General features: G+C 40.1%; 1 protein-coding gene across 11 annotated transcripts; it reads left to right on the top strand.

Annotated features, from left to right (window-relative positions):
- Window positions 1-169: 169 nt before the first annotated feature.
- On the top strand, window positions 170-24,997 carry B3GALNT1 (beta-1,3-N-acetylgalactosaminyltransferase 1 (globoside blood group)). Of its 11 annotated transcripts, none has more exons than XM_035722912.1 (5): window positions 170-310; window positions 1,940-2,031; window positions 4,389-4,585; window positions 20,244-20,335; window positions 22,927-24,997. In XM_035722912.1, the coding sequence occupies exon 5, from the start codon at window positions 22,961-22,963 to the stop codon at window positions 23,954-23,956; it is 996 nt and encodes a 331-aa protein (XP_035578805.1). In that variant the 5' UTR covers window positions 170-310; window positions 1,940-2,031; window positions 4,389-4,585; window positions 20,244-20,335; window positions 22,927-22,960; the 3' UTR covers window positions 23,957-24,997. The 11 variants fall into 11 exon arrangements, with proteins under 11 accessions (XP_035578805.1, XP_027442027.2, XP_035578808.1 ...); XM_035722915.1 differs by having other exon boundaries at window positions 171-310; window positions 1,943-2,031; XM_027586230.2 differs by lacking the exon at window positions 170-310 and adding an exon at window positions 399-549.

The raw sequence follows: 24,997 nt of genomic DNA, 5'->3' as shown, positions 1-24,997 counted from the left end.
GCTAAGTTCCCCAGCCTCTGCAAGCCCCAAATGTAAAATACATACCCTACTCGGAACGCAAGGTGATGGCGAAGATAGACAGGGCGCGCCCAGGAGAGCGCGTACGACTGCGGGCCGAGTGGGGCCGCGCTGCCGGGGCTCAGGGCCCGCGCGTGCGTGCGAGCGAGCAAGGGGGCTCCCGGGCCTCGGCGCGTGGTCTGCGCGCGCCCGGCCGTGCGTGAGGCTGCGGGAGGCTGCGTGTGCGCGCGGGGCGGCAGCGTCGGCAACCTGCCAGGTGGTGTCGGAGCAGGCTTCGTGCCGCGCGCGGGAGGTGAGTGCCAGGCGGGGTCACTGGGGGCGATCCGAAAGCCTTGGAGACCCCAGGGCTGGGTGGCGGGCTTGGCCTTGGGACTAGCTTTTCCCTGGACGGCACTGCCGGGGCGGCGAGGCCGGGAGGCGGGCAGGGCGGTGCCGCCCACTCCGGCCCTCTCCCAGAGCGCCGCCGGGGTGGCGCGGGAGTAGCCGCGCCCAGGGACTACGGCCTCGGTGACGATTAGCTACCGGATCCCGGTGAGCGGGGAAAAAGGGGACCCGGTGGGGCCCTGGGCGACGTTGAGGGGCGCAGGGACGCGTGGAGGGCCCAGGCCGCGGCTGCAAGGAGCACGCTGTCCTGCCTGCTCTGTCTTAGGGCGCAGCCCCGGAATCCCCGTTGCCCTGGGCCGCTCCGGCGACAAACTCGGGGAGCAGCCCGGGGCGCGTTGGCCGCGGCTGCGGGGGGAGAGGAGGGAATGGTGTCTCGGTTTTGGTGGATTTCCCAGCAGGCCCGGGGCGAACGCACACCCAAGGCGTTGGGGAAGGGCCTGGGAGTCGGCTTGTGGGAGGGTTGTTCTTCATCGGGAGGGATTGTAATGAATATGGACCCAAGGAGGAGAAGGGGCGAATTGGGCAGAGAGAAAAGGAAACCCCAAGGAGCTAGGGCTGTAAGAGGCGATCTTAACGGCATACAGGCATTTTATTTTTTTTTATTTTTTTTTAAAGATTTTATTTATTTATTCATGAGAGACAGAGAGAGAGAGAGAGGCAGAGGGAGAAGCAGGCTCCCAAGGAGCAGGGAGCCCGATGCGGGACTCGATCCCAGGACCCTGGGATCATGACCTGAGCCGAAGGCGGACGCTTAACCATCTGAGCCACCCAGGCGCCCAGCATACAGGCATTTTAAAAGAAATCTGAAACGTGCAATGGAGCCTCACTTTTCCAAGCAGTAAGGAATGATGCGTTGCATTCCGTATTTCCTTCCTTCTCTTCCACTCCTCTCACTGTTGGACTAGGAGGGAGATTTGCAAGGCAGAGATGGGTTGTTTTTTTTTCCCTCTCTGTATTTTGCACATAGTACCAATGTTTAGGACGTGCTGCTTTGTCAGGAAAAGCTAGTACCAAGGAACAGGTTACCAAACCATATCTTTTTTTCTGTTTTCAGACGTAAGGAAGATTTGAGTTTGCAGTCTTCAACTGAGAATAAGTTTGTGTTTTAGCTTTTCCCAGGTGTCTTAGAGGGATGTAGAGAGCTGAGTTTGTGCTCTCAGAATGTGTTGATGCCTGATAAAAGCGCATCTGAACTTTTATCAGTCTAAAGAAGGGAGCTATTTATTAAGAGATAAGAGTCTAAAACATTTTTTTCTTCTAGACTAGAAGGTTCATTCAAATGAATGGTCATTGGGTAATTCCAGCCATGAAAATAAAGCCTGTTATCAAAACAGTGGCCAAATTATAATTCCAGATCGGATGCGTGAGGTGATTTAAAAGCAAGGAGGAAGAAGAGAGGACCAAAGCTTTTCCAAAAATGAAGAGAATGTTGATGTATAATAATTTGCTCGGTATAGAGCATTGATTTTAGATGTCATATTGCTCGATGGTGTTGAGTTATGACTTAGATGTATTCTTTTTCTGTTCTTTTGCTCAGTAGTTCACAGCAAATCTTTTAATTAAGCATGGAGTATGGAAAACAGCAGAAAAACTTCTGCTAGTGCTTTAATCTCATCTGAAATTCTGTGGGTAAGTTCATCTTATTTTAATTTAGAAATTATCCTGACTGGTTAAAATTGACTGTAATAGTCTCCTTTATAAGATTTTAAGGATCATTTACACAGCTACAAATTCTGTTGTATATTCTGGTATATCTTTTTTCCCTGAAGGATTTGAGGGTTGTAAGAGTTAAGCTTTACTAAACCATTTTGGATGATACATGTATTTCTAAAAATTGGATTATTATTAAAATACCGTGATAACTCAGGAAAAGTTAACTATGTAAACTTAATTTGGTGGCCATATTCAACCTCAGACTCCACTCTCTTTATTCCTTTATTCCTTTATTTATTTATTTGATAGAGACAGACACAGCGAGAGAGGGAACACAAGCAGGGGGAGTGGGAGAGGAAGAAGCAGGCTTCCAGGTGAGCAGGGAGCCCGATGTGGGGCTTGATCCTAGGACCCTGGGATCATGACCTGAGCCGAAGGCAGACGTTTTAACGACTGAGCCACCCAGGCGCCCCTCACTCTCTTTGTTCCTAAGAAAATACTCCAGTGGATACTTTTTCCTCTGTTCATATCCCTTGAAATGATTTCTGTGCCCAGTCTGCAGCTCTATTCTTTCCTTCATTGGGTGATACAGGTAGAATCCCATTTGAAAAAGTGCCTTTATCCCATTCACAACCATATAATGTTGAGGCCAAATACACTTTTCTTTTGCAGTTCTAACAGTTGTCATTGCTCATCCTTGCTCACTGTGTGGTAACCACACTGTACAACTGCATGAATGAGGTCAAATGTGGGGAGTCAAATAGGATGCTCTTAAATGGCCTTGTACAGCAGTTACATTCAAAAGTTGCAGTTCATTTGATAGCATTTCTTTTGCAAGTATCTCTTTTGGGACTGTGAACAATGGTTTTATTTCAGTAAAAAGTTGCCTATTATGAATATTGATTTGCTTTTGGCACCAGAGTTTTGGGTATGTTGTGAATTAGATGAGAGGGGATGGTGAGGGTATGTGCAGGAAGCATAGTGATTTGTAGGTGGTTTGTCTAAATGAGGGGAAGATGAAGCCACAGAACATCCCAATGGTGAGGCCCTGAGACGCTGCCCGATGGAAGATTTGGCTAGGGAGATAACTTGTAACCCTTGAAGCTCTGAGAAGTGAGGGAGTAAAGCCGGAAAGCTAGAGTAGATTATTAATTTTTCATTTTATGTGTTTCTGACCGTGAATTAGTGAGGATGCCAGGCCTTTTGTTGTCCCCATAGAGCATCCATAGCCTAGCTTAATACTATTCAGCCCTGTCTACCCTCCGGGAACCATGTTATATGGGAACATGTTACCACCACTAGGATCCCCTCTTCAGTAATAAGGAAACACAGAGAAGAAAGATTTTAGGAGATTGAGATTTTCTTTTTTTTTTAGTAGGCTCCATGCCCAGTGTAGGGCTTGAACTCATGACCCTGAGATCAAGAGTCACATGCTCTACTGACTGAACCAGACAGGCACCCCAGGAAATTGAGATTTTCTTGATATTCTAAGGTACACCATTTCATGGGGCTAGAACACCTCCAGACCAGCAGCCTGTTTGGTAAATAAAGGTTTTTGGAGCATAGCCACATCTATTTGCTTAATATAATCTATAGCTCCATTTTTCCTGCAAAGACAGAATCAAGTGGCTGGGATAGAGACTGTATGGCCCACAAAGAAAATGTTTGCTATCTGCCCTTTTATTAAAAAAATTTTTTTTGCCACTCCTGGACTAGAACATAGAATTCTGCTAAACTCCCAAGGTGTGCGTTTTGTACAGGCATTTTTAAGTTAGCATAAAGCACTATATTTGGCTCCTATTTTGTAACAGACTTTGTTTTCAAGGATGGAGATACCTCCTTTCTAAGAGAAAAAACTCTTATCAGCTCTTCTGTCTTAATGTTAAATAGTTCCTTTCTCTAAACTGATAACAGGTTCTGTAATTTGCATTTTTATCAAGCATCTGCACTTTCTGAGAGTGCAAAGTCAGTTCCCTGCCATGGACCCTGACCACACATTTAGAGACACTTGAGCTGGGAGGTCTTCCTCCCATCTTCTCCAGGTGGATTTTACCCATAATGTTCAGTCTGAACCTTGGAGTCCTCAACCTTCCTCCATGCTCTGCATGGTGTCAACAACTTGAGGGCAAGGCAGGGTTCTTTTTCCCCATGGCAGCCCCAGCCTCTAACTCAGGTCTGGCATGTCGAATGAAGAAATGATAACTAAGGAAAAGGTAATTGGTGACTTAGCCTAACAGACAAGAATGACAAAGATATGTAACATTCCTAACTGAGGGCAACAATGAGAAGAAATATTAACTAGAGCGGCTTCCCCTGTTCTTTTCCTCCAATAGGTAAAACTGTTTATAACAAAACAGAGACAGGAAGCCCAGCTTTCAAGCCAGCCTTCCTACTGTTCTGCCTGACTTGTGTGATCTTTGCTCTGCTCCAGTTTTCCTAGCTTCTCTCCAGACCCAGTCATCTTGTTGCCTCTTCCCCCGGGCTGTTCTGTCATGTGGCTCTTTCAGACTGCTCACCCCTGACTGCAGAGGTACATCCACTTTTGCTCTGTTTGGGTGTTTTGGTCAGTATGGTGTTCTCACAGTCCAGCACGAGCCCAAAAGCTATGGAAAACACATGGGTCATGAGGGATCAGCCAGTTTTGAAACCAGTGAGGCACCAGCACTGGGCTCACTTGTCTACTTTTTTCAGAAAGACCATTCAGTGCCCTGCCCTCTTCAGAGAAACTTAATTCTTGTGAATTATCTAAGGCTTCCCTTGATCTTCAGGTGAAGGAACCTTTTGAATATGGAGATGAGTTAGTCAGACAAGTGCTCTGAATTTCTGCTGGCTCCTGATGGTCATTGCCTTTGTGTCGGAGTGTTTGCTAATTTTTACTGAAGCTCAGTAATTTATTCACGGTTATTTGGAATATAAACTCATTAATGTTATTCTTATCAGCAGTTCCTCTTTTTCTGAGAAGTGTATGTGAAGGGAACACTAGTTGGATCTTGTCTGGATGAGAATTAGAAAGACCATGATCTGCTTGGAAATTGAACAGTGTTTGCACATAAGATTCCTCTGTTTTTTAAGTTTCTGGGTTAGCTTTGACAGCTCTTTACCCTGAGGAAGATCAGAGGTGCTGCACTATGTGGAAGAAAGCATGAAGATGCCAACGAGATTAACATAGATTAGGGAAGGCGCCTAGTGAGGCGGTGGTTGTGGACCCCACTCAGGATGAGGAGTCCGGGATTCCCAGCCCTGCTTGCTGGCTGTGAGACCCTGACTCATGATCAGGTCTCCACGTCTCAGTCTCCTCAACTGGAAAATAAATGCTGTGGTAGTAGTGCATACCTCATAGATTATTTTAACCAACAAATAGTGGAATGTGGAGAGTACTTCCTACAGTGCTAGGACCAAGCAGGGGCTTTTGCTAAAAGTATGCAGAGAGGGGAATATGAAGAAATTGGATTAAGTAGAAAGCAAGGTTTTTTTTTTTAACATTAACTTTGTTTGCCCGAACAGAGTAAAGTGTATCTCATTCTTAAGTGTTACTAATTCGGCAAGTATCGCGGTTCCAGTTCATCCATGCAGTAAATAAAATTTGATTCTCTATTATATGTCCAGCTGTGCTTCAGAGTAAGAGGGAAGAGTGTAAGCTTTATCAAATAGGCACAATCCTTAAAATAATTTGATGCCACTCGAATATTTCACACCTCAGTTTGAAAAGGTTAATGTATTTTGTAATTCTCCACCAGATGCCAGAAATGCCTGTTGTAGGACTTTTGAGAGTTCCAATCATTCCCAGTTACGGGAAGATCAGGGGGCAGGAGGAAGATCACAGGAGAGGGGAGCTTGTGTGGAAGAGGAACTGAGAAATGTCGCATTTGGCATGTGAACCTCTACTAGTAGTTCCTGTGGGCTTATATGTTCAGGGTGGCAAAACGTTAGCAACTTTAAGATGCTAGAGGAAACATCATCTTTGGATTCTAAAAGGAAGCTTATCAGGGTGCCTGGCTGGCTCAGTCAGTAGAGCATGTGACTCTTGATCTCAGGGTCGTGAGTTCAAGCCCTATGTTGGGTAGGGAGCCCACTAAAAGAAAAAAAGAAAACTTACTGATTTGGAGGGAGAATGTGGATAAACTAGGATTTATTTGCATGTCTACATGTGCTGTAGACCATATGGTGTCCTATAAGAGACATTGGGAGCTGCTGCAGGGTCTGCAAATGGGACAAATGTAAGCAAATAAGAATACGTTAGAGGACCGTGTAGTGGACTTTAATAAATAATAATAGCAGTGCCATCTACTTAGTTCTTATTGCATGCCAGCCCCATCCTAAATGTTCAACATGTGTTGTTTCATGAAACAGAGTTTCTGATTCACTGCGATCAAATGGGGTTGGGCCTGAGGCTCTGCATTTCTAGCAAGCTCCCAGGTGGTGCCCAGGCACTGCACTTGGAATAGTGAGGTCTAAAGCAGCACATTGGAATCACCTAGAAAACTTTTAAAGATACTGCCATGGGGGCCTCACTGCGCTCTGCAACTCTCATTCAGTTAGTCCCGGGTACAGCCAGGCTTCCAGAGGTTTTCAAGTTCTCCAAGAGCTTATAATAGACAGCCAAGTTTAAGAACCACTGGGTCCAGAAAGAAAAGGAAAGAGAGAGGTAGTGACCAGGCATCACTGGTTTTGTTTGTTTCTAACATAAACAGAGGAGGTCAGAATGGTAGAGTTTTATATTGCTTTGTTTATGAATTAATATGTTCAATTGCAGAGGGAGCTAGTAGGGAAATTTTCTTCATGATGCGTATTGATATGTGTATGTCTCCCTCTATAAGAAATAGGACATGACTGATGTGTGTAATTATGATTTGTACTAAACTCAGTGTGCACAGGGCTTGTTGGGGCTATTAGGATTTCTACCCTTTGCACCTACTGTTTTTTTATGTGGAAGAAGAGTCATAATTTGCACAACTGGTGATACTTTTATAATTATCTTTAATGATAGCACACGTTTTCTCCTTCGGTGATCCTAAATCTAGTATGCTTGGGCTTAGAATTTTATTGAAATGTGGTTTTTGGTGGGTCTTTTTTTGCTTTTTCACGTCTGGACCTTTTAAAATGAACAGGATCAGAATTAGGATAGCCTATTAGAAGAAGGCTTTGTATCACGAGAGAGCTGAGGAAAAGTAAGCGTAAACGAACAGATTCAGGAGTTTGCTTTTGGATTCAATTTACTCTTGGGGATCTTTTCTTAATATATCGAATGGGTAAAAGCACGTTACCAGACCATTTGCGCAGCATTCAGATATCCACCCAGCACCTACTGTGTGCAAGGCCTTTTCCCTCACAAACCTCAGATTCTTGGGAAGGGAACAGACAATAGACAATAGAAAATCCAGGTGGGTTAACTGCTGAGAGGAGAATAATGAGGGGTGTGATAGAAGGTGTGGGCCTGGGAACAACTTGGGATAAGAGGTCAAGGAAGGACTCGCCTAAGTGACATTTTGCTGGGATCTGAAGCAGGAGAAGGAGCCAGCCTTTTTAGGAACCAGCTTTTGAGTTAGAGGGACAACAAGTGCAGACTCCCCGAGGGAGGGAAAGTTTGACACAGTCAGGGCTCAAAAACGAAGCCATTATGGCCGAAATAGGGATGGGAGGAGGCATGGCAGCGATGAGATGGGGGGCTTATATATTCCTGAGAGACAGATGGGATAGATAGATTTTCTTCAAAAAATGTTAAGATTGTTACCCTTAAGCTTTCATTGTCTTTGTGCTTTGTTTTTGCATTCACAATTCTCTAATGAACATATATTAGACTTGCACTTAGAAGAGTTTTATATATTTTTTTAAATAATTGAATTTTCTTTCCCCTCGCAGAAAATAAGCAACATTTTTGTACCCCAGGAAAGAATTTCAGGTTTTTTTGGCTTAAATAATTGTACCATTGTAATAATTCTTCTGTTTCTCTGGAGTCCTTGCATTTGGACTGATCCCTCCAACCACCTTCCCAGTCCCCCAATTTCCTAGTGTCCAGCATATGTTTCTAAAGATTTATTTATTTATTTTAGAAATGGGGGCAGTGCACAAGTGAGGGGACAGGTAGAGGGAGAGATTCTCAAGCAGACTCTCTGCTGAGCACAGACTCCAACTCTGGGTTCCATCTCAGGACCCTGAGATCATGACCTGAGCTGAAATCAAAAGTCAGATGCTTAACTGACTGAGCCACCTAGGCGCCCCTTAGTTCCCAGCATATTTTTGATGCAAAATAAGAAGGTCTGTATCTGCATAAATTATTAGTTACCATTTTTTAAAAAGATTTCATTTATTGGAGATAGAGCAATGAGCGGGGCGGGGGGAGGGGCAGAGGGAGAAGGAGAAGCAGGTTCCCTGCTGAGCAGGGATCCCAACGCAGGGCTTGATCCCAGGATCTTGGGATCACTACCTGAGCTGAAGCCACCGAGGCACCCCATTATTATTGTTTTTTCCTGATGTTAATAATCCATATTTCAGGTTTTGAGAGGGAGAATTTTGAGTCTTTCTGTGTAAAGATGGTAAGACTGTGATGCTGCTTTACTGTTTCAAGGTTCGATGGTCATGAGAAATTAAAAGCACTCGAGCAACTCTGGTCAGTAGGCAGGTAGCAGATTCCCTGGGATGGGGAGGATGGTGCCAAGAACATGAGATTTGGAGTCCTGTTTGATTTTGTCTCTATCTCTGCCACTTACAGGCCTGTGACTTTGGGCAAGTTATTGACTCTCCCTGAGCCTTAGTTTCCTCACCTATTCAATGCAAACAATAAAGATTTCAGAAGTGCCTTTATTTGTGGGGTGTCTGGAAGATTACATGAGTTAGTGCCTGGTAGCCGTTCCCAGTGCTCTCACCACAGAGAGCACTGGGCACCTAGGGCCAGCATGTCATGTATGCACCTGCCAACATTGATTGTGCACAGTAACCAAATAAACAGAATGACTGATTGGATTGCCAAGCTGTTTTAGCTTTCTTTTTTAAAGCATAACTTGCCAAAAAAAAAAAAAATGTGCAGATTAGGAAATGAATTATCACAGTGAACACACCTGTAGGCACCATCCAGGTCAAGAAATAGAACATGGCCAGCACCCGGGAGAGTCCCCTCAGGCCCCTACCTATTATATTCCCTAATTGTCTCCAGGGGTTACCGGTGTCCTTGGTCATCTTTGACACCATAGATTACTTTTTCCTGCTTTTCAGCTTTGTGTAAATGGAATCATAGTGTCTAGTCTTTATGTGTCTGGCTTCTTTAGCTCCACATTGTGTTTGAGAGACTCTCTAGAATTCACATGAGGTTGTAGTTTGTTCATTTCCATTTTGTATAAGGGGCTGTTATATAAATTTGTTTCTCCCTTGTACCATGGTTGTTTCCAGGTTGGGGTTATCGTGGATAGTGTGCTGTTATGAACTTTCTTGAACATTTTTGGTGTTCCTATTTACATATTGTTGAGTATTCTACCTAGGACGAGGAGCTGCTACATCGCAGGGTACATGTTTCTTCAGCTTTAGTGGAATAACACTAAAAACTTTGCCAAAAAAAATTGAACCAGTTTGTACAATTTTTTTTAATTCCAAAACTACTGCTTAAATTTTTACTTATTAATTCACCAAAATTAGTTTATTAATTCAGTGACTACAAAGATGATCGAGGACAGGATTTTCCATTTCAGTCCTTGCCAGAGGCACTGAAAATTAAAAAAGTTTCTTCAGATTTGAGAAACATTGCAGAATATATCCCCTTCTCAGAGAATGTACATTAGCATATTAAAACTGAGGAGCCCTCCATTAAGAAATACTAATGTAAGTTTATTTGAATGATTTCCTTTTTTTTCGGTCCCTGGAGCCCTTTTGAGGGCTCTGTAACACTTGTGGATAAGACAGATGCAGCCCTCTTTGGCTCCCAGAAAGTTCTGGTGTTAATAACTGAAATGCAGATTTCTTCTCTGAGGATGGAGGTTTCGTTTGATAGTTAAAGCTTTGGAAGCAGCCAACCTGTTTTGTCTCTGGAGGTTTTCTGGGCTTTTCTATTATTTGAGATGTTTCTTTCTTTTTTTTTTTAAAGATTTTATTTATTTATTTGAGAGAGAGAATGAGAGAGAGCACATGAGAGGGGAGAGGGTCAGAGGGAGAAGCAGACTCCCCGTTGAGCAGGGAACCCGATGTGGGACTCGATCCCGGGACTCCAGGACCATGACCCGAGCCAAAGGCAGTCACTCAACCAACTGAGCCACCCAGGCGCCCCTGAGATGTTTTCTTCAGCTGTTGTGGATCAACCACCAAATCGACCAGTAATTACTGGTGGCCTGCTGTGCACCAGCATCTAGCATGCTAGACTTGTGGGATAGAGATTATCTGTTTAAAGTAAATTAATTTTTTAGAATCTAGTCGGTGCCTGTACATTTAGTTAATATAATCACAAGTTCATCTTTTATAAAATAGAAATCATTTTAAAATTATAAATATAACTTCTTCACAGTGATAAATGACATTATTATTTAAGAAGTCAGTAATAAAATAGTGGTGTATTTTCCCGTTGGGCCTTTTTATATTTTTCTATTCATCGACGCTTTAGATTCTATCTGCCCCTTTCCTGGGACATGTGATTTAGAAGTGTCAGGGTTCATGGCCTTCCTGAGGAGGCTTGTGCTAGGAGAACTGCTGCCCTGTGCCCCCACTGCCAGGGTATGAGCCAATCCCAAGTCTCAGGCCAGGCCAGTTTGATTCCTGTGACATCATAGTGGGTCCACATTTATCCACACACCTGAGTGTCACTTTAACTTCAGAAACTACCGAGTGTACTGACTGAATAGTCCATGTTCCCACAGAAACCCCATGGTAACTGAATTGGTATTGTGGTACTTGGTTTATAGCTGAAAAAAAGACGCTTTTGAGAAATTAAGTCACTTCCCCAAAGTCACACAACCATTAAATATTACAGCCAAGATTTAGGTGAGCCATTTAACTCTGATATCCAAGCGTTGTTATCACGCTTTTTTTCCTGTTTTGATAAATTTTAAATACAAAGAAAACTAAAAATAGAAGAGAATGCCTATATTTCCATCACCCTGAATTAACAGATGCTAATACTTTATAGTATTTGTAGCTAGTCTTCTCTTTCCCCTTTACACCGCATGCCCCTTTCATTCTTCCACAGTGACACCCACACTGCTGAGTGTGGGAGGAATTCCTGCAGTTTCTTTAAAAGATAATTTTGTGGGGGGGCTCCTGGGGGGCTCAGTTGGTTGAGCGGCTGACTGATTCAGGTCATGATCTTGGGAGACCTGCATCAGGCTCCCCGCTCAGCAGGCAGTCTGCTTCTCCCTCCCCCTTTGCCTCCCCTTCCCTCTGCTCGCTCGAGCGCCCGTGCATGCTCTCTCTCTCTGTCTCTCTCAAATAAATAAATAAAATCTTTGGAGAGAAAAAGAAGTTTTGTTTGCATAGCTGCTTCTGAAAGCTCACTGTTTCTTGGGTGCTGTTTAAAACTACTTATATAAATGGTATTACATATGTATTTAATTTTTCAACTTGTATATTTTACTCAACATTTTATTTTTTAATACTATCCAAATTGATGCTCTGGGTATAAATCTAGTTCATTTCTTTTAACTGTCTTGTAGGATTCCTTTGGAAGAAAGTACCAGGTTTTATTGATTTATTATCTTATGGATAGACATTTTGGATAGACATTTAAGTTGCCTCAGATTATCCGTTTTCATAGCCCCATAGTGAGCATGCTTGCACATATCTCCATGTGTGTACATATATGAGAGTTTTTCTAGGATGTAGTCCCAGGAAACGAAAGTCCAGTTTTCAGTTTACTAGATGTAGCCATATTGCTTACCTACCAAAGGGGTGGTAATGGTGTACTTCAACCCACAGGGTGTGATAAATAGCATTTACTCCAATACCTGATTAATAATAAACTTTTTGATATTTCCTGATGGGTTAAAAATTTGGTATCTGACTTTAATTTGCATTTCCCTGATCACTAGTGAGTTTGACCCTCTTTTCATATTTATTGGCCTTTCTGATTTCCTCTTCTGTGAATTTTTTATTCACATGTCACCCATTTTCTTTTTGATTTGTAAGCTTTATATAAACTTTATATAAACAAAGAATAACAGATTATTACAAATATATACTATATAACAAATATAGTGAAGATTCTGGATACCAGTCCTTTGTTTCACTTGTTGTAAATATCTTCTCTGAGTCTGTGGCTCACCTTTTAACTTGCCTTGTCCTGTAAGCTTTATTATTTTAATGTTACCCAATGTATTTCTCCTCTTTTTTATGGGATATGCTTTTTGTAACTTGTTTACAAAGGCTTTGCTGACACATAGGTTCAGATATATTCTGCTCTGTTTTTCTATAATAGTTTTAGTTTTTGCTTTTTAAAATTCTCATATCCACCTGAATTTTATTTTGAAAATAAATATGAACATGGTTTTACTTTTGCCACATTTATTCCGAAACCATTTATTGGATCTTTTCGCCATTGGTTTGTGATGCAGCTTCTGCCATTTTTCAGGTCCCAGTGTTTACTTGGATCTGCTTCCAGTCTTGGCACTATTCAGCTGTTTAATCTTTCTGCTACTCTGTTTTAATCACAGTAGCTCTTCAGTACGATTTGATAGCACCCAACCCACCCCAGCTTCATTCTTTGTGTTCAAAATTGTGTTGGTTATTCCTAGATCATTAAATTCCTTTCATAATCCTATGGATTTATTGATTAATTTGGGAAAGTGGAATCTTTACTTTTGAGTTTTCTTATCACTGAATATGTTGTCTCTTGTTTATTCACTTTTTTTTTTTTAATTCTTCAGAAAAGATTTTTACCTTTCCACATCAGGGTCCTGCACATTTTTTGTTAGCTTCATTTGACACTGTAGTTTTTGTTGGTGCTGTGTTTTTCCTTAGATTTTTGGTTTTTTTAATGTTTTGGATATATATGTGAGCTCATATCCAACATCTTGGTAAACCTGTTCTTACCTGTTGTCTTTTTCCCTTTGAGTTTTCTCTGTAGAAAATCATGGCAGGTTTTCTTCTCTTCCTTAACAGTTTTTACATCTTATTTCCTCTTCTTGTTTTAGTGGCAGTAACACTCTCTAAAGCAACACTGGATGGTGGAGGCAATAATGGGCATCCTTGTCTTTTTACTGACTTTAATAGAAATATTTCTAAAGTTTCATCGTAAGTTTGCTATGGTTTCTCTAACAGGTTAGATACTTCCCTTCTATTCCTAATGTGTGTTTTTTAAATAATCTTCCTTTTTTTCTTTTGTTTTGTTTTTCATTGTTTTCCGCGTTATCTTTGTTATGCCTTCTGTTTTCTTGTTTCTGTAATAACATTGGAATTATTCTTTTAACTTCTTGAGCTAAGTAGTCAGCTCATTTATTTTCAATCTTTTTTTAAAAAAAATATTCATTATACTTGAAAGTCTGCATACTGTATCATTCTATTTATGTGACATATTCTGGTTTGGCAAAGCTATAGGGGTGAAAAACAGATCAGTGGTTGCCTGGAGGTTCAGGGAAGGATTGATTAAGGGACAGTAGAATTTTTGTTGTGATGGAATTGATTCATATCTTGATTGTGCTGGTGGTTACATGTTCAGAACAGTAAAATAAAAAGGGTGAATTTTATTGTATGTAAATTATATACCCGTTTAAAAAAAATCAAGTGGATACAAAAAATGTATATAAGATAATTCTACTTTTAAAAATGTGTATTGTTTTAAAAGGTTATGAGTTTTCTGTAAGGACTGCATTAGTTACATCCAGTGTGTTTTTATATGTACCACTTTAAAATGGGGAGGGAAAAATTTTTATTTTCATTGTTTTGAATTTTAATGTATTCAAGTGATTTGAGAATCAATGTAAGAACTATATAACTTACAAAGTAATATAACCAAGTAATGTTATTTAAGTAATATAACAAAGAAATATCAAGTAATATAAGAAAGGGATGCTCTCGGGGAGCCTGGGTGGCTTGGTCAGTTAAGTGTCTGTTTTTGGCTCAGGTCATGATCCCAGGGTCCTGTGATGAAGCCCTGCATTGGCCTCCTTGCTCACTGGGGAGTCTGCTTCTCCTCCCACTCCCCCTGCTTGTGTTCCCTCTCTCGCTGTCTCTCTCTCTGTCAAATAAATAAATAAAATCTTTAAAAAAAAAGGGATGCTCTCACCCCTTTTCTGATCTACCCCATTCCTCCCTACCCATTGTATGTGTCTTTCCATTGTTTTTCTCATACACACACAAATACACATATTTTTTCTCTTCCTTTTTTTTTAACATTTATTTATTTATTTGAGAGAGAGAGAGCAGGGGCCCCAGAGGGAGAGGGAGGGGGAGAGAATCTCAGGCAGACTCCCCACGGAGCAAGAATCCCGATGTGGGGCTTGATCTCACGACCCTGAAATCATGACCTGAGCCAAAATCCAGAGTCAGATGCTTAACAGACTGAGCCACCCAGGTGCCCCTTTTCTCTTCCTTTTAACACAAAAGTTAGCACATTATAAACATTGTTCTAGATCTTCCTTCTCCACTTGATGTATTCTAAAAATCTTTCATGATCAGTACGTAGAAAACATCTTTGTTCTTTTTTTAAACATCTGTATAGTATTTCATTGTGTGGATGTATCATTATTTATGTAAGTAATCCCTTATTGATCCCTTGGGTTATTTCTAATCATTTGCTATTATAATGTTGTAGCTAATAACAATAAGTTGTCTTATCATTTTAGACATATACGGCTGTGCCTAAAATAATTTCCAGGATCAAAATTACTGAGAAAAGAGTAAAGTATTTGTAATTTGTATAAGTATGTCCAAATTGCCCTCCAGAGAGCTGTTACCATTTCCTGTTCCACCATAAATGAATGAGAGAGGGAATTTGTTTTCTTAACTCTTTTTAGTTTTTATTACTGGAATATTTTAAAAGTAAATACAGGTATCTTGACTTTCTACTCCTAAATACATACTCCTAGAAATAGGAAAATTTTTTAAATTTTATTTTTAAGAGCCTTATTAAGGTATGACTTACCATAAAATTATTTCATTTTAATTGTAATTCAGTGATTTTTACTAAATTTACAGAGATCTGCAACCATCACCCAGTCAAATTTTAAAATAGTTCCATTACCCCAAAATGATTCTTTATCTCCATTTGCGGCCAGTTGCTTATTCTACCCCCAGGGAACCACTAACCTACTGTCTATAGATTTGCCTTTTCTGGATATTTCCCATTAATAGAGTCGCATATATATGGTTTTTTGTTTCATGCTTCTTTTACTTAGCTTAATGTTTTTTTAGGTTCATCCATGTTCTGAGTTCTTTTTTTTTTTTAAGATTCTATTTATTTATTTTGAAAGAGAGAGAGAACATAAGCAGGGGGAGGGGCAGAGGCAGAGGGAGAGAGAATCCCAATCAGACCCCATGCTGAGCATGGAGCCCAACACAGGGCTTAATCCCACAATCCCGAGATCGTGACCCGAGCCGAAATCAAGAGTCAGACACTCAACTGACTGAGCCACCTGGGCGCCCCCATGTTCTGAATTCTTGAAAACTGGTATGTTACAGCCTGTATCAGTACTTTGTTTCTTTTTGTAGCTGAATAGTATTCTGTTGTGTAGCTATACCACATTTATTTACCCAGTTAATAGCCTGTTGTAGCCTGTTAACATTATCACACCTAAACAGATTAATAATCGTCCTGGCATCACCTAATACTTAGGCTGTATTCAGATCTCTCCAGGATCCAGTCCAGGACCATCCATTGCAATTTGTGTGTCCTTAAATCTTTTTTAATCTACAGCTCTCCCTTTTCTCATTAAAGACACCATGCTAGCTGACAGTCCTAGCTCTTGGCTTTCTTTGAATGTTGCTTGTGGTGTTCCTTAGCTTGTTCTTCTATTCTCTGTATTTTGTGTAAATTTTGATTAAATTCCAGTTAACATTTTTGGCTAGGATTCATCAGAGATAATATTGTCATTTCACACTGTATCATTTCCTTAGGAGGGAAACAGTATGTGTTTGTTCTCCCATTTATAATGCTCACATTGATAATTAGCACTCTGATTCCTCCAATGTAAAGTTTATATTGCTTCAGTTCCTTGTGAGTAGGACCTGAAATCATGACCTGAGCCAAAATCCAGAGTCAGATGGTGTTACTTTGATACCACACAGATGTCCAACTCCTTATTAATCTTCCCCTTGATGATTAAAACACTGATTAATAATCATTGCGTGAATCCATAATTTCATGAGAAGTTGCAAAATTACAGTTTTCTTATTCTGTCATTCTACCTACATTTAAAATTGGCATTTTTCTATAAAGAGGAGTTTTCCCTCTTCAATTAGAGCTGTTTGTCTCCCCTGAACTATAGATCATTCTTTAAAGCAGAAAAAAATAAAAGCTTGTCTTCCCTGCCCCAAACCAATGGTTTTCAATTAAGGGCTTGATGTAATAGTACCTCACTGAAATGTAGCAAATTGATCTTATTCAGTTGCACATATTGTACACTTTCCAGTATGGTGTTCTCTTTAAATTTATGGATTAAACAGAAATTGTGTGTGTAAGGATGTTCAGTTTCCAAACAAGTTTTTTTATGTGTTTTTCAAGTTATGTTTTTGTTATAATTATATTGTGGTCAAATAATTTGGCCTCTGTTAAATTGAGGTTTGTTTTTGTTTTTTTTCTTTAAGTAGTCTCTACACCCAGTGTGGGTCTTGAACTCCCAATCCTGAGATCCAGTTGCATGCTCTGTCAACTGAGCTAGCCAGGCACTCCTGTTAAATTGAGTTTTAAAAATTGAAATGACTTATATAACCTAACATCAATTTTTTAATAAATGTTTCATGTGCTTTTGAAATGACTGTTACTATTCTATTAAACCAAATTTGTTAATATTATTTGAAACACGCATATCCTTATTTTTGGCCTGCTGACGTATTAGTTATTTAGGGGGATTTGTTAAAAACCTTCCATTAGGATTATAGATTTTTCCACTTGTACTCATACTTTTCACAGTTTGCTTTATATTTTTTTGAGGCTATGTTATGTTTATATAGCTTCATGATTGTTAAATTTTCTTATTTGATGGCTGCTTTTATTAGTAGCAAAATCTTCTTGTCCTTTTTGAATGCTGTTCATTTAAAATATGTGACATTAGTATTTAATTGCAACAGCCTTCTGATTGGCATTTTCCTGATATGTTTTCTTATTTACTAATTTTAAAACTTTTGTGTTGTTTTGTTTTAGGCATGTGTCTTATAAGCAGTATTATGGCAGAATTTTAAGCCAATTTGAGAATCTCTTGTCTTTTAGTAGATGAGTTTATATTTACTCTGACAATACATTTATATTTACTTCTTTTTTTATTTTTTAAAACTTTTTATTTTATTTTTTTAGAGCAGGGCTGGGGGTAGGGGCAGAGGGAGAGGGAGAGAGAATCTCAAGCAGGATCCACACCCAGGGCAGAGCCTGATGCAGGGCTTCATCTCATGACCTTGAGATGATGACCTGAGCCAAAACCCAAGAGTCAGATGCCCAACCGACTAAGCCACCCAGGGGCTTCCATTTATATTTACTTCTGACATCTTTTGTGTTTTCTATTTGCCATGCATTTTCTCTGCTTTTTTTCTCTTGTCCTACCCCCTATTGATTTGATAGCTTGCTTTGTTTCTTTTATTTCTCAGTATGGAAGATACATAATCTGTACCTACTAATTCAGTGGTCCTTCTAAAGGTTAATGTATATTCTTAAATGAATTTTTTGCACAGTCTTAAAGTTTATCACTCTCTCCTTGTTCCTTCTGAATTAGGTAAGAATATTAACATATTTTAATTTTGTGAAAATCTTTTTTTACAGCAACCACGTCATTTTTATATGGTATTTTAGTTTCACTTTTTCTGACCTCATTAAAAAGAATAATTTTTTCTTCTTCTTCTTCTCCCTCTCTCTTTTTGTTTTACTATCTGTATTAGTTTTTACTATCTTTTAATTATCTCCCTGCTCCCATTTGTTTCTTTCATGCCGTTCCTTCCTCCTGAGTTCATTTTTCTACATACTAAAATATATATTCCTTTGGTACTTTGAGCTAGAGTTTGTAGACTTTATAAGTCCTAGTCTGTTTGAAAGTGTCTTTATTTCATCTTCAATTCACTTGAAATCTCTAAAATTCATCCATAAGATAGGTACAGTAAAACCAACTGGCCCACTATATAGCATTATTGGGGGAAAACTAATAATATTTGTTGTGAACACTTCATAAATTTTTATATTTATCTGTGTGTATATATACATATATATATATAAAGTACTATTATTATTAGCTAATGTAAATCCTGTTAGATTTATATTAGAATTACTGTATTTTGAGTGGATTTTTAAAATCATTCCTTACTATGTTGAGGTAATATTCACTCAAATAAGAGAATATAATACCTAATAGAAATATCATGAATTGTACGTAGTCACACTTTGGGAGAAGAACAAGGATAAGATGAAACTCAGAATCCTGACTGCTAGCTTAGGGTTGCTACCACTCAGTGGAACTTTGAGATATGCAAGCATAAAATTAAATTTTTTGGCTTTGTTTTTATATATTTACAAAGACAATACATGAATAGCGTGGAAAATCCAAATGATACAAAAAGAAAAATGAAAGAAAGAAGAAATCTTCCAGAAATCCCACAGAATAGAAACCATTGACATACTGGGACACGTCTTTCTAGAAATCTTGCTCAGCATATGTGACTCTATGGGTTTGTAGATAATTATCTTTTCATTTTTCAAAAGGACTCATAGCACATAAGCAGTTTTGCAACTGCACTTTTCATTTAGTAATATATCAAGGGAATATAGGTAATATAGTTTCATTGCATATAATGAATAAGTATATCCTCTTGTATAGATGTGTCATAGTTTTGTTTAACCAGTTCTCTATTGGGAGGCATTTAAATCAAATTTTTTCATATTTTAAATTACAGTTGCCTGCTTATTTCTTTAGGATAAATTGCTAGCAGTGATATTGCTTGGTCAAAGGGTGTGCATGTTTAAAATTTTGATACTTGTTTTCAAATTTACCTCCAGAGTGCATGAGAATGCCTTTTCCCCTCACACATGCTGAGTACTGTCATGTTTTTTTCCTTGAATTTGCTGGTTTGCGATTTTTGTCAATATTTTTGCTTATTTGTGAGTTTGAGTATCTTTTCTCATTTAATTGATCATTTGTAGTTCTCTTGAGAATTTCTCTTTTGGACATTAATTCTCTTGTAGTATTCATCTTGTTCTTAATTTGTATGAAGTCTTTTTTTTATTGGGTTTACAAATCTTTGTCATAAAATGTCAGGTGTTTTTTTTCCCAGTTTGTTTTTTATCTTTCAACCTTGTTTGTGCTTTTTATTGTTTTGTTTCTCCAGTTTTCTGTTTGTTTTTATTTTTTTGCTTTTCAATCTTGTTCAAGAAATTTTTGAAATTATATTAGTTCCTTACAGTTGAGTAATTGAAAGGTCTTCCCCACTTCAAAACTATTAAAATATTCATCCATATTTTCTTTTAGTGCTTTGAAAGGTTCATTTTTTTTCCCACTTGAGTCTTTAATCCATTGGAAACTTTTTTTGAATAAGGAGGGATATATGTCAGTGCCTCCCTGTTTTTCATGTCCTGCTCTGGTTTTCCAGCTTGCCTAGTAAAGACCAAGACAGGAACATAGTGAACCATGGCAGGAGGTGAGATTTGCCTCACTGTTTCTCTTCTCACAGTCTATCAGTGTGCCCGGGGTATGTGCTCAGAGGGGAAGGGGGGGTTGGGAAGTGGTAGTCAGCAGTCGCATGCCGGGGTTACCTGCTGTGAATGCAGGTGTGGAACCCGGGATGGAAGAGAGGATACCAGCACAGTGTCTCTTAGAAGTTTTGTGTTTCGCTTATTTGAGTGACCACTGAGTTCTTACTCAGGGAAGTGAAACTGTGGTAGGGTGACCGAAGACACCAGGTGACGTGAGAACGACGTGAGAACTTAGATGTATGTTTTAAGCCTTGAACGCCAGGTGCTCTTTTTCCATGATGAAGCCATGGACTCTCTGAATTCTATGGGCTAGTGGTAACTTTTTTAACTTTTTATGACCTCTGATCCCCTGACCCCTAGGTAAATGCTGTTAAGTTTCTTCTCTGTCTTATAGAAATTTCAAGCATTATTTTTGCTGCATACTACTGAATGTCCAGTTGGTGAAATTGAAGGTCTTTCACTCAGAAGAAATAAATCAAGAAGCAGGTAAGAAATAGAAATATATTTATGGCTTTGAAACCTATTTTCCTTTAAGTAGTAAGATTTCATAAAGATGATGATTATTTTTTTTTAGGATAACTCCTTTGACAATAAAAATCAATTTAGAGAACACAAACAGGAAAGAATAGCTGCCCAGGGAGGAACACAGCTGGTGATGACAGACCCTATTTACTGAACACTTACTGGCCAGCTACGTGTTTTGTACACGTTATCCCCCGTTTACGCTGTCCTGACATATTCAGGGCAGAGACGTGGAAACTGAGGCTCCAAAAGATAAAGAACATACCTGCTCGCCCTGTTTGTTGAAGGTCAGAGCTGGGGTGGGGACTGCGGTCTCTGCCTTTAGAGCCGCCTGTGTTGTGGGTAATCTAAAGTCTGTCCGGCCAGTCCTCGAAAAGACCTTTCCCCGTTTTTGGACTAGAGAGTTCTTCTTCTCCTTGCTGCTGCTTTATTTTCTTTGTGGGCCCACAAGCAGTAGACCTCACGACCACAGGCACATTTTCACTTTTAGAAACCATGGCTTCTAGAATGCACGTAAGATCACTTCTGTAATCAGATTTGCTGTTTTGAGTTCTTCCCATTATCGAAGAGTAATGGGGCCTTCGTTGCCTCTATGCAGTTATAAAGGCTGCTCCTCACACAAGATACTTTCTTTCTTTTTGTCCGAAATTTATTATAATGTGCTTATTTGTTAGAATGAGATGTAAAACTGGTGTAATGTACAGGCTATTGTTGGCCGAGGTATAAATTGAACGCCCTAAGGTTGTGCGGTGTCCTGTAGCCAGATGAGGAGAAAATGTAAGAAGAGCTTAATTACTTCTCTAATCCTTTCTCTAGGTCTCTTCTGTTTCAGGTTTTTCCAGGAGCTGGCTATGTAAGGCTAGTAAGGGGGAGGCAGAAGGATGGAGTGGGATGGACAGACCTACCCTTTATCCTTATACAACTAGAAATAGCATAACAGACAAGTCTGTGTTAATTGCACTCCTGCTGTAGGTCTCTCTCTGTCTTGCACTTTGACAGTTGTGAGAACAACTTTGCCACCAAGGTCATAGAATATAATTGGAGAGGCAAGACACATACATGAAATACATCCATTGTATTGTGTGACTTAAAGTATAGAAAGCACTAGAGAAAGGAAAGATTACCGTGACCAGACTAGTCAGAGCAGGTAAGATATGGCCAGACAGAGAGGACCAGGGGTCCTGAGACCCTGTCAGCTTCCTAGTATGAAGAGGCAGAAGAGCTGTGTGTCCGGAGACCTAAGAGTGCCCCAAAGTAGAAGCTTTGGGAGGCCAGCCTTCCCGTATAGTGACATTAATGTACGTCCCCCCCATAACAAATTCTGGCTTCCCAGAGTCCTCCCCCCAGATGACTGTGGGTGAAAGGGCACCATCAGGGCCTCCTCATCCTGCCCCCCAGGTTTTTGACCTGTCCTCCTTCTGAAGTCTCTTAGCATTTGATACAAACAGCCTGCCATGTTTCCCCATTACCTTGGGCTTGCCGCCTTCTCCCGTCTCCTTCCTCTGGTCTTCTTAGTGCTTGGTGTGGTCTATGGGTGGGAGGATCTAGGAAACTCTGTGTTTGTGTTTGTCCTTAGATCATGGTACCGGGAAAGCCCTGCGGGATCCTGAACTGTACACCAGCCTCGTCCTCGGGACCCAGCACAGAGCTGAGGCCACACTGTCACTGCGGGCCAAGGGCTCTGTGTCCCCTACCTCTGGTCCCGTCTCAGCGGGGGCTCTGTGTAAAAGCACTTGTTCTTGGAGGTTGCCTCCCAGGATTCTGATCTGGCGCGCGGTTTCTGACTAGATCAGAATGGGAAACACATGAACACTCCATACCAGGGACAGGCCTTTCATTTAAGCGCTTGCTGTCCAGACTGAGCCCTGAGTTCAGCCAGTGAGGTGAAGGGGAGCTGGGGTGTGTTTGGGCAAGTAAAAGCTCTTTCACAGCCCTGAGCACTGGTTATCCTGTTTCTGTCCAGAGGACTTGCCCCTCAGGTGAGCAGCCTCTGCTTTCCTCGCATCTGCCGTGAATAACTGTAGCTACTGGGTTTTCCTTGTTCCGAGTTTGTTAGAATCCACATCAGATCACACAGCTGAGAACGACCCTTGGTTTATTGGGACATGTCGCTGGTAATATCTCCTTGCATTAATTTCTTTACGTCTTTTCCATACCGGTGAAGGAAAAATGCAGCTTTTTGTTTTGGTTTTCACTGCAGGTTTATTTTTTAACCCCCGTTACTCATCTCTCTCTGTCCCTCTGGATATCCAGGACAGAATCGAATTTCAACAGTTATTTAAATCAAACAAAAAGTATTATTTTCCCCAAAGTAATGAAGGATATGTTTTTAACCTTGATCTTGGTGTAAAAAGCTAAAATACACTCTTGACTGTTGGTATCCATTTGCTTATAGTTAAATGAAATTAAGGAGGCTCAGGTCAGGATTCTTGGTTTTGCTTGGGGGCTTTTATTGTCCCAACTCTTTCACTTTAAAACAAGGAGATAATCAGATATCATTTAATGATGTGTCTTGGGTGGTGCAGTACTAAGCAGGTCTTTGATGAATCTTCCAGAACCTGAGGCTCGCGTGCTTCGGAGCTGCTGTGGATGGCCCTGGCTCTCTTGACCACCCTTCCGAGCAGAATGTCACTGAGATCCCTCAAATGGAGCCTCCTGCTGCTGTCCCTGCTGAGTTTCCTTGTGATGTGGTACCTCAGCCTGCCCCACTACAATGTGATAGAACGTGTAAACTGGATGTACTTCTATGAGTATGAGCCAATTTACAGACAAGACTTCCGCTTCACACTTCGAGAGCATTCAAACTGCTCTCATCAAAACCCATTTCTTGTCATCCTGGTGACCTCACACCCTTCAGACGTGAAAGCCAGACAGGCCGTTAGAGTTACTTGGGGTGAAAAAAAGTCTTGGTGGGGATATGAGGTTCTTACATTTTTCTTACTAGGCCAACAGGTCGAAAAGGAAGACAAAATGTTAGCATTGTCCTTAGAGGATGAACACCTTCTTTACGGTGACATAATACGACAGGATTTTTTAGACACGTATAATAATCTGACCTTGAAAACAATTATGGCATTCAGGTGGGTAACTGAGTTTTGCCCCAATGCCAAGTACATCATGAAGACAGACACTGATGTTTTCATCAATACTGGCAACTTAGTGAAGTACCTTTTAAATGTAAACCACTCAGAAAAGTTTTTCACAGGTTATCCTCTAATCGATAACTATTCCTATAGAGGATTTTACCAGAAAGCCCATATTTCATACCAAGAGTATCCCTTCAAGGTGTTTCCTCCCTACTGCAGTGGGTTGGGTTATATAATGTCCAGAGATTTGGTGCCAAGAATCTATGAAATGATGAGTCACGTAAAACCCATCAAGTTTGAAGATGTTTATGTTGGGATCTGTTTGAATTTATTAAAAGTGGACATCCATATTCCAGAAGACACAAACCTTTTCTTTTTATATAGGATCCATTTGGATGTCTGTCAACTCAGACGTGTGATTGCAGCACATGGCTTTTCTTCCAAGGAAATTATCACATTTTGGCAGGTTATGCTGAGGAATACCACATGCCATTATTAATTTGGCAAAAGCCTAGAGAAAGACAGGATATTCTGTGGATAATATTAAAATTACTTTAAAATCGCCAATGGAAAACTCATGGGAAGGTCACTGTGTTGACTTACACTGAACTGAGACTCATGAAGTGCCCATGGACTGGGGACTGGAAGGTTACGCTTGTGAGTTATTTAGACAAAAATCAAGTCAGGCCCCTTAAAGGTGATAGTAAGAGGAATTAAACATCTTATAAAGGAAATGGGAGATTTTTGTTAATAAAGCTAATAGGACAAAATTATTTGAACATGCCATTCTAAAAACTAGAATGTGTTAAAAGGATTTCATTGGATTACAAGCTCATCAGTCCATAACAACAAAGCAATGTGGAGTTCTAGTCATTGAACAGAATAGTCAGGTAAAGGTTTTGTGTATATCTTACATGGGTTACCAGTTTTTAAAAATACATAGTTCTGTGTAAAAAAAACTAAAGTTATACTGAGCAAAATTTCATCCGTTTTGGTCATTCAGAAGGTACTTCAAAATGTTACAGCATTTCACAGTTACAAATTACTGTCTAATATTACGTAGGACTTTCTGATGTTTGAGTGTTATGGTTGTTTCAATACTGTATAAAGAGAATAGTGAATCACCCTTTACATTTGAACTTTTCTCCGGTTACTTCACTGACGAGTTTATTGTTTGATAGCTCCATTAGTGTAAAGTTATTGGTCATTACTGCATATCAGTAATCTCCTGGACTTTGATAAATATCTTACCGTGGTAATACGGAGAAGAATTAAAACAAGAAGATCTGAATTATTGTCTTGTTTTTAAAAATACAATTCCCAGTGTTTTTACATCACTACATCTGTCTCATTTTTCCACTTGAAAATTGGGAATAATATATAGAATGCCAGGCAGCATGTTTGCTTTTTTTGGAAAGGACTCTGAAGACAAAAAAGAAAAGAGAGAACCCGATGGCCAGGATATTATGACTGTTATTATGAATCTGTTCCATGTGTGTTCTCATTAACTGTCAATTTGAGAATAAAGAGGGAAAAAACA

Source organism: Zalophus californianus, chromosome 1 (assembly GCF_009762305.2).
Source record: "Zalophus californianus isolate mZalCal1 chromosome 1, mZalCal1.pri.v2, whole genome shotgun sequence".
NCBI classification, from domain to species: domain Eukaryota; kingdom Metazoa; phylum Chordata; class Mammalia; order Carnivora; family Otariidae; genus Zalophus; species Zalophus californianus.
This window is presented reverse-complemented; position numbering and strand designations above follow the sequence as displayed.

Excerpts from the sequence above, each read along its gene's own strand:
- B3GALNT1 (XM_027586226.2), top strand. The coding sequence starts at position 22,961 with ATGGCCCTGGCTCTCTTGACCACCCTTCCGAGCAGAATGTCACTGAGA.